At 33.8% G+C, this 12,944-nt stretch overlaps 1 protein-coding gene across 10 annotated transcripts in view; it reads left to right on the top strand.

The window, feature by feature from the left end:
* The window catches only part of BIRC6 (baculoviral IAP repeat containing 6), a 177,033-nt gene that overhangs the window by 62,190 nt on the left and 101,899 nt on the right, over nt 1-12,944 (top strand). For 6 of the 10 annotated variants that reach the window (XM_090135247.1, XM_090135246.1, XM_090135244.1 and 3 more), the window contains exons 32-41: nt 1,331-1,468; nt 2,190-2,332; nt 2,930-3,061; nt 4,925-5,140; nt 7,936-8,119; nt 8,450-8,605; nt 8,946-9,079; nt 10,099-10,252; nt 11,004-11,120; nt 11,856-12,010. In XM_090135247.1, the coding sequence (XP_089991373.1) occupies nt 1,331-1,468; nt 2,190-2,332; nt 2,930-3,061; nt 4,925-5,140; nt 7,936-8,119; nt 8,450-8,605; nt 8,946-9,079; nt 10,099-10,252; nt 11,004-11,120; nt 11,856-12,010 (1,529 nt within the window). The remainder of the gene's footprint in view (nt 1-1,330; nt 1,469-2,189; nt 2,333-2,929; nt 3,062-4,924; nt 5,141-7,935; nt 8,120-8,449; nt 8,606-8,945; nt 9,080-10,098; nt 10,253-11,003; nt 11,121-11,855; nt 12,011-12,944) is intronic. The other 4 variants (XM_090135252.1, XM_090135248.1, XM_090135245.1 and 1 more) reach the window with 1 other exon arrangement.

The raw sequence follows: 12,944 nt of genomic DNA, 5'->3' as shown, positions 1-12,944 counted from the left end.
AGGAAAATGAATAAACAAAAGATGCTTGGAGGGAGGGAGAAAAGCTGAAAATTATGATTTTTTACAGAGACAGAAGATAAAGAAATATGTTTGTACAAACAGAAATATGAAAAATTATATACTTCATTCTCCAGCAGTTTCCTTTCTTTTTGTTTTGCAAATCAAAACAGTCACCAATGCTACTCATTTCTATCCTTGCAATTTAGTCTACTGTTCCTGCAGAGGTGATAGAGAGGGCTCCTGTTCCTCTGCCTACTTGAAGTGGGCTGATTTCAGCCAGCATGGGAGAGGAGACTAGGGTGAATAGTCAGGGCCTCCATCAGATTGCTTTGGCTGCCAGCAACGAGATGTGATTTTGGGTGTGGTGTTCTTAAGATTTAGTGTTCTTGTTTGAGCTGAAATGATTTCAGTTGACTACAGCTTAGCTCAAGATCGGTGCTTGAAAAGTGTAGCGTGGCTAAATACAGCTCAACACTGTGCACAGATATGAAAATGTGGATGTAACCTCTAGTATTGCTAAGTTTGTGCTATTTATATTATATAAAAAAGTACAATTTGCATAGTGACAGTGATCCAGTGGTCATTAATTGCAAGGTTTCTGATTTTTATTGTGTACTCATGAGTTCATTTTAGAACTGTTCGTATAGATTTACTTATAGAAAGATTTTCTTGCATGGTTTGTAAGATACATTTTATTTCTGCCTGTATTGCATTTAGAGTGAGACTGAGATAGGTGATAGCAAGCCATTAGTGCCACCAGCATGGTTCATCTGGTCTGAATTCAGCCTTGGCTTTTCTGATCGTGGTTTGAATGGCTATGTGAAAATACATTTTAAAGGAGTGAAAATGAAGCTGTGTGAGTGCACAGTTATAATGGCCTTCAGGAGCCCTTGATGATGGAGGAATTTCACGCTTTGGAATTAGACATCCGACTTACGTTTTTTAATGCAAGCAGCTGTCATTCTGTATTTGATATTAGGATACTTTAGCATAGAATTTTGGACTTTTTTTTTTTTATTTTTTAATCCCTCTTAATTTCTACCATAAACAGTAGAGATGAAGCTTTTCACTTCTGACTTTATCAGCTTAAGAGAAATGGGACATTTGCTTTTATGCCTGACTTCTACACCGAATATTTGATTTCTTCTCATGTTTATAAGTGCTTAGATTATTGCCTCACTGGGGGGGGAAAAAAGAAAAAAAGAGAAACAAAAGACATCCTTGTAAACTAGTGAAATGTGTGCCATATAGTTCCTATTACGATTTTTTTATTATTATTATTTTGTTATGGTTTCCAAGTTATTAAGGCACTCAAATCTTTCTTTTTAAGGAGTGTTAGATATTCCCATGATCAGTTGGGTTGTAATGCTGGTATCCAGGCTACTGGATTATGTAGCTACTGTCGAAGATGAAGCAGCCACAGCCAAGAAACCTCTGAATGGAAAAGAGAGGGAACGTTTTTTGACAGGTGTGCAATACTAATTTAATTACATAACAAAGCTTGTTTCTGTGGGTATTTGTTTTGAAGCTGTTCATATACTTAAACTACATCTTTGATTCATTTGGAAAATGAGATTTTGAAATGAATTGTTGATCATTTTATTTGTACTGTTGTCTGTTTCTTTGCTTCCTTTTTTTTAAAGTGATAAATGTAACCTTGATTTTATTTTGTAAAACATCTGTATATTTTTCTGTAACTCCTGGCCTGGTCATTTGAGAGTCAACCATGTTGAGACAAATTTTGAAAAAATACAGTAGTATGGCTTCATGCCTGTTTTGTTATTTGTTATAGTATATGTGTTCAGTACATTTAAATTCATTTTTTTAGTACTATCTTATTTTTAAGTGGAATAGCTATTTTCTTTGAACAGCTTTTCTGAAAATGAAAGATGGAAAGCTTTTCTTTTTTTTTTTTTTTACCACGGCTCTTCAGTTATTTCTATTTAGTTAGAACAATCATTCTTACCTCCTTATGTTTTAAAAGTAATAAGAACGAGCATTTGAAAATTGTGCAGAAATATTACCATCAGCCTTTCACAAAGAGAATTGTATTTTGCTCATTTCTTTAATATTTTGAGTTGCTAACCCATGCCGTATAGATGTTTTTCTTCGGAGTTAAATGAAACTTAATATGACTAATATCTACTTGTTTGTTGTTTTTTTTTTTTTTTTTTCTCTGTTTCCATTAGGAAACCAATGGAGTTTTATAAATAATAGCCTTCACACCCAGAGTTTGAGCAGATCTACTAAAGGCAACAGTAGCCTAGATAGACTGTATTCCCGAAAGATCAGAAAACAGCTTGTTCATCATAAACAGGTGACTTCTGACACGGTAGTGGCTATTTTCACAGAAGATACTGTATAACTTATTTCATTTGTTGAGCAAACAGCTTTGGCCTTGGGACTCATTCAGCTTTGCTTTTGTGTAGTCTAATTCTGTAGCTGCAGGCTGCCTGTTTTCTTTGACATTTGTTTCAAAGTATGGGGCATGGCTTCTGTTGGAAAAACAAATGTTGGAATGTACTGTTGAGCTCTTTTACTCACATAGGGTAATAAGTAAAATTTACTTTCTATGTACATCTGAGTACGTCAGGGAGCAAGCTCCTAAGCTGTTAAATAATAGTACATAATTCTTAAGATACGAAATTTTCATTTCTAAATACAACCATGTGATTTTTATGACTCTGAGCACGGATGTCTTGAGCTTTAAGAAATACTGTTTTGTTGTTATTGTTTTTTTTTCTTAAATTTTGTCTGTATGGAGACTGGTGGCCCCTGAAGGTGTCTAAGTTAAAGCTGTTAATACAACTGTATTTTAAAAACTCAGGTTACAGGTTGAACTGAAGCTTGATATCATATGAAAATATGGATCCTTTTAACATCTTATTGCTTAAATTTTCATTTTTTTCCTATTAACATTTTCTTTTAGCAACTTAACTTATTAAAAGCAAAGCAGAAGGCTTTGGTGGAACAGATGGAAAAAGAGAAAATACAAAGCAACAAAGGATCATCATACAAACTTTTAGTAGAACAGGCAAAACTAAAGCAGGCTACTTCCAAGGTATGATGCTCTGAAATTGTAATTGACTTCTTGTTCTATGCATGAAAAGAGCTGTTCCTGCAAAGTAGTGTTTGTCCAATGTTAAACAAACTTTAATGTTTTTCATCATGCCTGCTATCAAGGATACTTTGATGCTGAGTACAGCAGCCATCTGGAAGTTTCTTACACTGGGAAAATTGGTTTACCCTTCCACGTTTTGACTGGTAATCCTGTAGCTTTGGGAACACTAGTCATATCATTGAACACAGACCGATAGAAATTTGAAATAACATTTTATATGCCTGCTTGTTACATATAGTACTCTTCTGAATGCAGTCCTGGTTGAGTAAGAAGAAAATAATTATGCATCTGAGCAGCTCCCCAGAATAAGAAATATAACTTCCTAAAAGTATAGCATAAATTATGGCATATTGCAATAGGCCCTAGATACTGAAAGTGAATGTGATAGTAAAAGAATTGATTATGAGATAAGATGCTAAAACTTAGAGATCTCTCAAGTTATCATTGTGGACTTTCCTTGAAATTACACGTAAAAAAAAAAAAAAAAAGCCTAGTTACTAGCTACCAAAATTAAGCATCTCTTTATATTATTCCTGTTTAGTTCCAGTTGTACTGATGTAAATTATTAATGTGCATGTATGACTGAGAGTAGGATTGTGAAACAAGATCAATGGAATATTGGAAAGTAGAGGCATTATAAAGAAAAATCTTAAAACAATTTCCAGTTACTACAAAAAAAGCAACCTATTAGTTTAAACACTAGCCTAAAAAATAAAGCCGTATGTTTTCACCAACTCTGCTTGTCATGAGCTGTTCTTTCCTGCACTATCCTCTGCTTTATTCCAACACATTATATTGGGAGGGCTGTTACAACAGGTCTGCTCCAGCAGTGGCCCCCTTGAGACATCTTTTAATGATTCACTGGCTGAAATATGCTGTGTAGCTATTTAAGTTTCACTTTATAGCAGCCATGTTGCATCCAAAAAATGCATGTTGAACTAAAAAATTTATATTGAAATATCTTAACATCTTGTTATGGTATTACTGTACATTGGATAGCTGCATTTCATGTGGTTTTTACTACTTCACCTACTAATCACTGCCAGTTATGACAAGCTGTGTGTAACCTAAAATATTTATTGCATTTTGGAGAAAACTGAAACCTTTTGTTTTAGTAATTAGTTCTTTGGTCTGATTCAGTATACAGAAGATGTGAGATTTTAAGAAGCTTTTGTATTGCCTAATTTTAGAATCCTTTTGTAGATGATACAATGTTCTGAACTGCTAAATGAGTGCCTTTGGTGAATGGTAGGATTGTTAAAAGCACATTTCCTCCACTGAATTGGTAGCACCTATATAAAAAAGTTTGTAGTTTAAAGCCCCGATCAAGTATTGGATTAATTTAGTTTATAGTGTTTAATGGATGCTTCTTAATCTGTAAGTATTATGAATGTTGGATGTCATCGAGGATTCTTCTAATGTGATGAACTGAAAATAAGCAGTTGTATTATAAGGGTAAATTTCAATATTTCTGTCTGCAATTCACTGTATGCTAGCAATAGTTTTATATGCAGGTGGTGGAAATGAGAAAGAAGCTTGTGAAATACATATCCTTGATATATTTTATGGCAAATATTAAGACTTAAATGGCACTCGTGCGGAACTGAATAACTTGGTTATTACTCAGTCACCTGAGACAATACACTGCCAAAATAAATTTCTTCCAATAAAGCCTTAGTTCCATTCCAGATTCTCATATATTCCTAGACTCCACTGTTACTGCTGCCTCAGATTTTTGCTTGGAAGAGATCCAGAGCTTAGTCTTAAAATATGTAACTGTTGTTTCAAATTTGATTTCTGTAGCACTTCAAGGATTTAATACGCTTGCGTCGAACTGCAGAATGGCCTCGTTCTACTTTGGATACAGAAGTATCAACTACAAAGGAAACTCCAGAAATTGAGCCACTTCCCTTTACACTGGCGCATGAACGTTGTATTTCTGTAGTACAGAAGCTGGCACTCTTCCTCTTATCTATGGACTTTACTTGTCATGCAGATTTACTTCTGTTTGTTTGTAAGGTAAATAGAATATGAAATGCCATTCTGTAGTTGCAACGGATACCACGTTAGATTAATTTTCTGTTACTTCTTTCTGATTAATTAATGATAAAAGGTAACTGTAACATTAAAATTTCTGGTAATTTGTGGTGAGGTAGGTTTTTTTGACCTGACACCTTTTGTGATGGCTTCAAAATCACCTGGAAAGAGTAACTTCAAAAAATCTTGTTGTGTAAGTACACGTGCAGAATTCTAACATTTAATGTAGTAAAAATACCTATTTTTTTGGTAACCAAAATCTAATGTTCATGGAAATTAAAGTTATTACATATCTTCATGGTATTAAAAATGAATAAGCGGGAAGAACTTGACTATTTTGCTATCACTATATTAAATAGTTAAAGGTCTTTTCCATTGGCCTGAATACATGAGTCACTTTAGCAGTTTTCTTCTTTGATAGCTGTAGGAGTTTTTCTGTGTGGTTTGGAGACCGTTTGTTCTTTTTAACCATTTTGCATAAATATGTCTGAAAGAATGTGCTTAGAACTTTTGAGTTCAGTTGTAGAAATGTGTAATTTCTGAAGGATCCATTAAAATATTTTTTGTAATGACTATTAAGCATATTAATTTTGGTTTTACTGTGAAGGGAATCTTTAAGAGAAATTTATTATGTATTATGTGTATTTTCTAATTGTTACTTGATAATTCCCAAGTATTTTCTGAACCTGTATAATCTGAGATTTGAGTTGACATGAGTTGTCACATCTTGCTAGTTGGAAGTGCTTGGGTTTTTTTGTTTTGTTTTTTTTTTGGTTGGTTGGTTGGTTGTTTTTTTTGTTTTTTTTTTTAACTTCCCAGAATACAAATGCAATTTATCAGAACTGTGAAACTAGCAAAAATTCTTTTTTCACATACTGGATTATTAATAGTAACGATGATGGAGTATCTCTCCAGACCAGAAGTCTTTCCATGTTCATTTATAGATTTCATCTTGTAGGCACAGGAAATCATCTTCAAGGACAGGAGATGGGAACAGTGTTGACTCATATTGCTCTTCTTACAGTTGCAGCACTGTTGTCTGTATTTCCACTAAGATTTTGGATTTGGGGTTTCAGAAAGCTGATTTGAGTTGTGCAAATGTATTTTTGAAGATTAAACCAGAAAATCAAAGGAAAAAAATCAAAATCCACATGCTAGTAATAGAGCATATGTAGGATTTTAGATGTTACATAATCTGAAAAACTGAGACCAAATGGGAATGAAAAGTAAGACTGATTGTTGGAGGGTAAATTTACTGCTGAAAAAGCTAAAGAACCCTTGGGGGGGGGGAGGGCGGGGAAAAAGAAAAGAAGGGCCCTTAAAAAAAAAATCCAATATCAGCGTAATCGTTACTCTGGTTACTTTGTTTTGTGAGTGGAATTGAAGTTTCCCTTTTCCTAGAGTAAGAACTGTGTTTGACATTCTAGTAACTATTCATTCCTCAGCACTCCAAGTACTAGTCTTTGGAATTTTCTAGTTCTGCAGCTATGAATGTGAAGTGTTGCTTCCAGAAAAGGAACTACACTGGATGGAGTAGATACTGCACTCAGTTCTGTTATCATTGTTGAGTATTGTTTCATGGAATCATACAGTAGTTTGGGTTGGAAGGGACCTTTAAAGTTCCAGTCCATCCTGTCACGTGCAGGGAACCCCAGTAGATCAGGTTGCCCAGGGCCCCATCCACCTTGGCCATGAACAGTTCCAGGGATGGGGCATCTTCCTTTTCTGGTGCCTCACTGTCCTCATACTGAAGAATTTCTGCCTTCAATCTGACCTAAATGTGCCCTATTTTATTTTAAAGCCATTTCCCATAGTATTTCTGATAACTCTATTCAGTTTACAAACTGCAGTATCTGTGACCATCACCTTTACCAAGAACTTGTAACTTTTTTTTCTCAGAACTTGTGTCTGTAGATAAATGCTACTTAAAACTGAAAACTTCTCTTAATCTGTAGTTATTTCAGACTTATTTTATTCATATTTTCAGATGATAACTTTGCTTTGTTGATTACAATATCCTGAATTTAATACCAGTATGGTATTAAATTTGGACTCTATGGCAAGGCAGTTGCTGCTTGATTTACATTTGGTATATACTTCTTTTTTGCATATACTCCATCCAATAAATTTGACTTTTGGGTTTTTTTTTTTAATTAAAATGCCGTGGACTCTCCAAAGGTTGTGTGTATAGGATTTTGCTTTCTAAACACTATTGTATTGTGTGCTATATAGTGTGCTCTTCAAAACTGTTGTCATGCAGATATGAGTATTTAGAGTTGATCCATAACCTTAATATGGAAAATCTTAAACATGTTTGAGGAATGGAAGTAGTACTCCGATTTGGTTTTTTTATTTTCCAAAATTACTAGCCTTTGAGGGCTGAGCAAGGCATTTTTAAGGTGTTTGGAGATATTTTTGTAGCTTTACATTGCTATATAAAAACATTTTTTATCACAATTTCCTAAAACTTTTTTGTTGTTGTTTTTTACATTCTTGAAATAAACTGAGGGAGAATGAGGACCACAGTGTTTTCCTCTGAGCCAGAAATGATAGGCACTTTCACTGATAGAGAGTGAAAATCTCTAGTAATAAAGTGGACAGGTAAATTTCATGGTTGAATTGTGTTTGCACATCATTTTTGGGAAAGCTGATGCTTGAGTAGTCAGTATTTAGGTATAAGAATAGTAAAAAATTTAGTCTTAATTTTGATAACTTAATTATTTTGAGAGGGAAGAGTGGGGGAGATTCATTGCAATTATATTTTTCTCTTTTTTTAGGTTCTTGCTAGAATTGCAAATGCTACAAGACCAACAATTCATTTATGTGAGATTGTAAATGAAACTCAGTTGGAAAGATTGCTGCTCCTTCTTGTTGGAACTGACTTTAACAGAGGAGACATCTCTTGGGGAGGAGCATGGGCTCAGTATTCTCTGACTTGTATGCTGCAAGATATTCTGGCAGGTTTGTTTTAAGTTCATAGTCTTCAGGCTGTAGCTTATGTTGTCATTTTAGAATCTGCTAGATTGGAAAAAAAAACAACTCATGTACTTCACAAGCAAATTAAGATTAGATTGCAATAAGTGCATTAAAATATTTCATATTAATTAATCAAATTCTGAGTAAAGATTCCTTCTGCAATGATCCCAATTATTTGAAAAAAAATTCAGAACTCCTCCCTTTAGAAAAAGTGAGCACTTTAAGAATTTAGAGCCAGGTGGAAAAAAACTGAGATGTTAAATTGTAACTGGAATGAAGTTTGAAATGAAGTTGTCTGCTTGATGCCACGTTTAGGAGAACTGCTGGCACCTATAGCAGCTGAAGCTATGGAAGAAGGTGCTTTGGGAGAAGATGCTGGCGCTTCAGCTGGGGATTCTGATGACTCTCTTCAGCCATCCACAGTTCAATTAGTGGAAACAATAGATGAGCCTTTGACACATGACATTACAGGTAAATCATTCTGTGATCTTAACTGTATATTGTCTGCTGAGAAGTAATAAACAACCTTTGCTGTGATTAATCTGTCAAAATGTCTGTAAAGATTTTTTTATGATAGAATAATTAGTTTCTGAAAATAAAGGGAAAATGGATGTAATTCTTGATCTTAGTATGATGTCTGATTAGTAAAAAATGATTATTTTTCTCATTATTTCAACAAAGCACATTTTATGTATGTTTCCACTAAGAGCTATGTGTATTAAAAGCCTTGGCATTATCTGTGAAGTATATGATATATCCTTGTTTCATAAACTGTACTTGGTAATATTAAAGCAGTTGCAAACATTCAAAGGTGCTCCACCCCTGTCATCTTTGGAAAAAGATAAAGACATTGACCTTGAATTGCTGCAAGACCTGATGGAGGTTGATATTGATCCTTTGGATATTGATTTGGAAAAAGATCCTCTTGCAGCCAAAGTTTTCAAGGTATGATGCACCTGAGATTCCTTGTACTTTTCAGTGTTGACTTAAGCTTTAGGCCTGATTTGAATTAAACTGGAATTAAAAAAATTGGAATTAAAAACTGGAATAAAACTAATTTTATTTTTTGCACCACTTGTTCAGACAGTACCATGTTTTCTTATTTTTTCCGTATTTTTCTCACGTTCTTCACCTGATTACCCATCATGTAGAGATTTTTTCTTCAGATCTCCCTTAACCAAAATCTCACTCGTTGCTTAATTTTTTTTGTCTCCCTCCTTCATCTGTCGTAATTGAACATGAATTCATCCTCCAGTCCGTTTCATGCACAGATATCTTCCTGATCTTATATATATAAAAGATATCACAGATATCTTCCTGTTGTCAAAAAAAAAAACTAGCAAGAAAAACTCTTCAGATTTCTTCAGATTTGTTCTGCTTTTTCTGTTTATGTAGGATTGCTAATTGATAAAAGGTCTTCCATTAAAAGCATCGTCTTACACAATTTCCCTTCTTGTTGTCTTTTATTATTGTTTTCTCTTTTTTTTTGTCATCCATATGCTTTCTTAGTGCCTTTAGTTATGACTTTTGATTAGAGATTATTAAACTTTATCTTTTGCAGAACCCAGTTCAAATAGCCACTTAGCCTCACTAAAGGCACAAGGGTTCTTTCATATCAATAATATAGTATTGTATCTGGATTAATAACTTCTTAAAATACCTGTGTTGTAACTCCGCCTCCAAGTTCGCAATATAATATGAGTGTATGAGTAAAATCTGATGATAAAATTTTAAACTGGTTTCTTTGGTCAATTAAATTGCTGGATTTTTGCAATCACTAAAGAAACAGTAGTTTGTATGGCAACAAAAAATTGTGAGAAAATTTTTTAAGCTATTTGATCCAATCTTCTGGTTTTAATTTCTTGTAATTTCCACGTTTGTTGTTAGTCATTACAGATTTTATCTTTTTCTTGGACAGTTGTTATATTTGCTGTTATTTTCTCTTTTTTCATTTGCTTTTTAAGCCTATAAGCAGCACGTGGTATGATTACTGGGGTGCTGATTATGGTACCTACAATTACAATCCTTACATTGGAGGTGTTGGAATTCCAGTTGCAAAACCACCAGTAGCTACAGAGAAAAACGGATCACAGACTGTGAGTGTGTCTGTTTCTCAAGGTAAGCAGTGAACTCTTGAGGTTGTCTGTTTGCTGATACTGTATGCTACTTTTCAGTATATCAAGCTAGTGTTAGAAATATCTGCCTGCATTAAATGGAAATAAATTTTCTACATACCAAACTTTTTCTATGACTTCTGAGAAAATGTTTTGTGAAGTTTTTCTTTAAAGCTGTGTCTGGCATAGCACCAAGTCGTATTTTCTGAAATTTTTGAAGACATCTTTATAGTCAGTTTTAAGTTATTCCTGTTTTCTAGACAGAAACGTTGGAAGCTCTTTCTTAACTGGATGATATTTTGCATAGTTATTCCTATTCCAGAGAGGAATGAGGTGGCATACTTGTTCATTTTGGAGTGCTACTTCTAAGCAGGAGTGATTTTATAAGCCTCTTCCCTGCCATAATTCCTTCGGTTCCTGTGTGAGCAATTACTTTTACTACAGGCTTAAACACGCAGATTTTGTTGTATGTGATATTAAGGTGACTGTAAAAAGAAATGTGTGCATTTCATGAGAAATTTCTCTTTCTATTAATTATGTATTTTACATCCATGAGAATTTTGTGTTCAGTTCGGAATATATGTTTCTTCATTTTGCTGGCATCATATAGGAATATTCACTTTTACATCAGATATACTGAGATTTGTTTCAAGTTTAGTGTGGACTGTATATCTAAATTGCTTGCACAGATCATTAGAGTAACTGATTATAATTGTCTTTGATATAATTCAGTTTGACTCTGTTGCCTTGTGTAGCATTAGATGCACGTCTAGAAGTTGGACTTGAACAACAGGCTGAATTGATGCTCAAAATGATGTCCACTCTGGAGGCTGATTCCATTCTACAAGCACTGACAAACACATCTCCAACATGTAATTATATATTGTCAGATTATTCTCTTCATGTAATGACCACTTGAACATTATACTAATTTTTTCTGCAGTCGCTTAGCAGCTTAGAAGAAGTTGAATTTTGCTTTAATGGCATTGTTAGGTTGTGCTTTTGAGATTTCTTTTTTTCAGATTTTTAAATTGTGTATGTATAGATTTAAGACATTTTTTGAAGTTGCTCAAATAGGCAGGATTCCCTTTACAGTACATAATAATACAATGGAAGAATTACTTTTGTTTTCTCATCTATAAGCATCTAAATATTGCTTCCTATTTTTGTGAGGCTTTATTATTACATTCACTGTGAAATGTAAGGTGTTTGAAAGCTGCTTTGTAGTTGTTTCACTTATTCAGTGATAAAAGTGAAAATACTTAATAGTATTTTGAACTTGACTGTGCAGTAAGCTTATGTTGTCAAAATACGCATGTTGCTGATTTAGTTTTATCAGGATATTTCTAATATACATCTTCAACAAGGGTGTGAATTTGGCTCACTTTCCAAATAGTTTTGTGAAGATGATTTGTTACCTTCCAGTGTGCCTTTCACAGTAGCATAGTTAATAGTCCAACAAAGATGAGCACGACAGTGAAGTGATCTTGTAAATTATAACATAAGCATGTTTCCCTTAAATGTAAAATAAGTATGTAATTGCTTTTACGAATTTTTACAAAATAATCCGCTAAGGTGGGGATACTTCTTTGTTTTTTTTCATATAGTAACCCAGTCTCCTACTGGAACAGATGATTCATTGCTAAGGGGATTGCATGCTGCTAACCAAAATGCCCAGCTGATTGTACAGTTGTCATCTATACCTATGCTGAGCGCATGCTTCAACAAACTCTTTTCGATGCTACAAGTTCACCATGTTCAGGTATAGAATTGTGAACATTGAAATGTTTTGATAATATTTCTCTCTAAGTCTGAAAGTTTTCTTCCTGTATTTGTATTGTTTAGGATGCAGTTAACCTGTTAGGTTATGTACTTTGTGCACAAAAGTTGTCATGAGCAACAGTGCCAATAATGTAATAGATTAGCTGCTGAAAGCTTTTAGCAAATAGGGAATTTCTTGTTAGAATAAGAAAGTAGATAGGTATCTGTTTTTTGTGTTTAAAACAAGTTTGTAGGTTTAGTAAATTGACAGTTGTTACCCAACTATTGTTATTATAGTAAATGTGCATTTGCCATCTGTGGAGGTTTTCAAGACCCAGCTGGATAACCCTCTGAGCAGCCCAATCCATGTCTTAGTTGACTCTTCTCGTAGAAGAAGATTGGAACAATCCTGTGATCCAAAATGTTAAAATGAGATGTATGCTTTTTGAAAAATCATTAGTTTAAAAATGCCTTATTTAATATATAGCACACAATACATCCTTTTTTATGTAAGTGCTTAGGTATCTGCCTACTTTATATTTTAATTGGATAGCTGACCATTCAAATATTCTGTTCAAAATAGTGTTTGTTAGGTAAAGCACCTTGATGCTTCCTCAAAATATCAACTATTTAGTTTCTTCAGGGAGTCATTCAGAGTAAGCATTTGTGTCTCTCTGATAGTAAAGGAGATTTCCCATTAGTTAAATTGGCTTTTGCGAATTCTTTCTGAATTTTTTCTCTTGGCTAAATTTTGGAATTCTGAAGGTTTACATGCAAACCATTGTTTCAGTGGGAAGATGATGATACTCTGATTTCTGAGCACTACGTACAGCTACTTTTCCAACAGTTTGAAGAAACATCTTAAGAGAAACTTAACTGTATTTTGAGGGGGTCCTTTACAAAAAAAAAAAAAAAAAAAACACATTAAAAAACCA

The sequence above is a fragment of the Phasianus colchicus genome, chromosome 2 (genome assembly GCF_987193195.1).
Source record: "Phasianus colchicus chromosome 2, bPhaCol1.hap1.1, whole genome shotgun sequence".
Classification (NCBI taxonomy): Eukaryota; Metazoa; Chordata; class Aves; order Galliformes; family Phasianidae; genus Phasianus; species Phasianus colchicus.
This window is presented reverse-complemented; position numbering and strand designations above follow the sequence as displayed.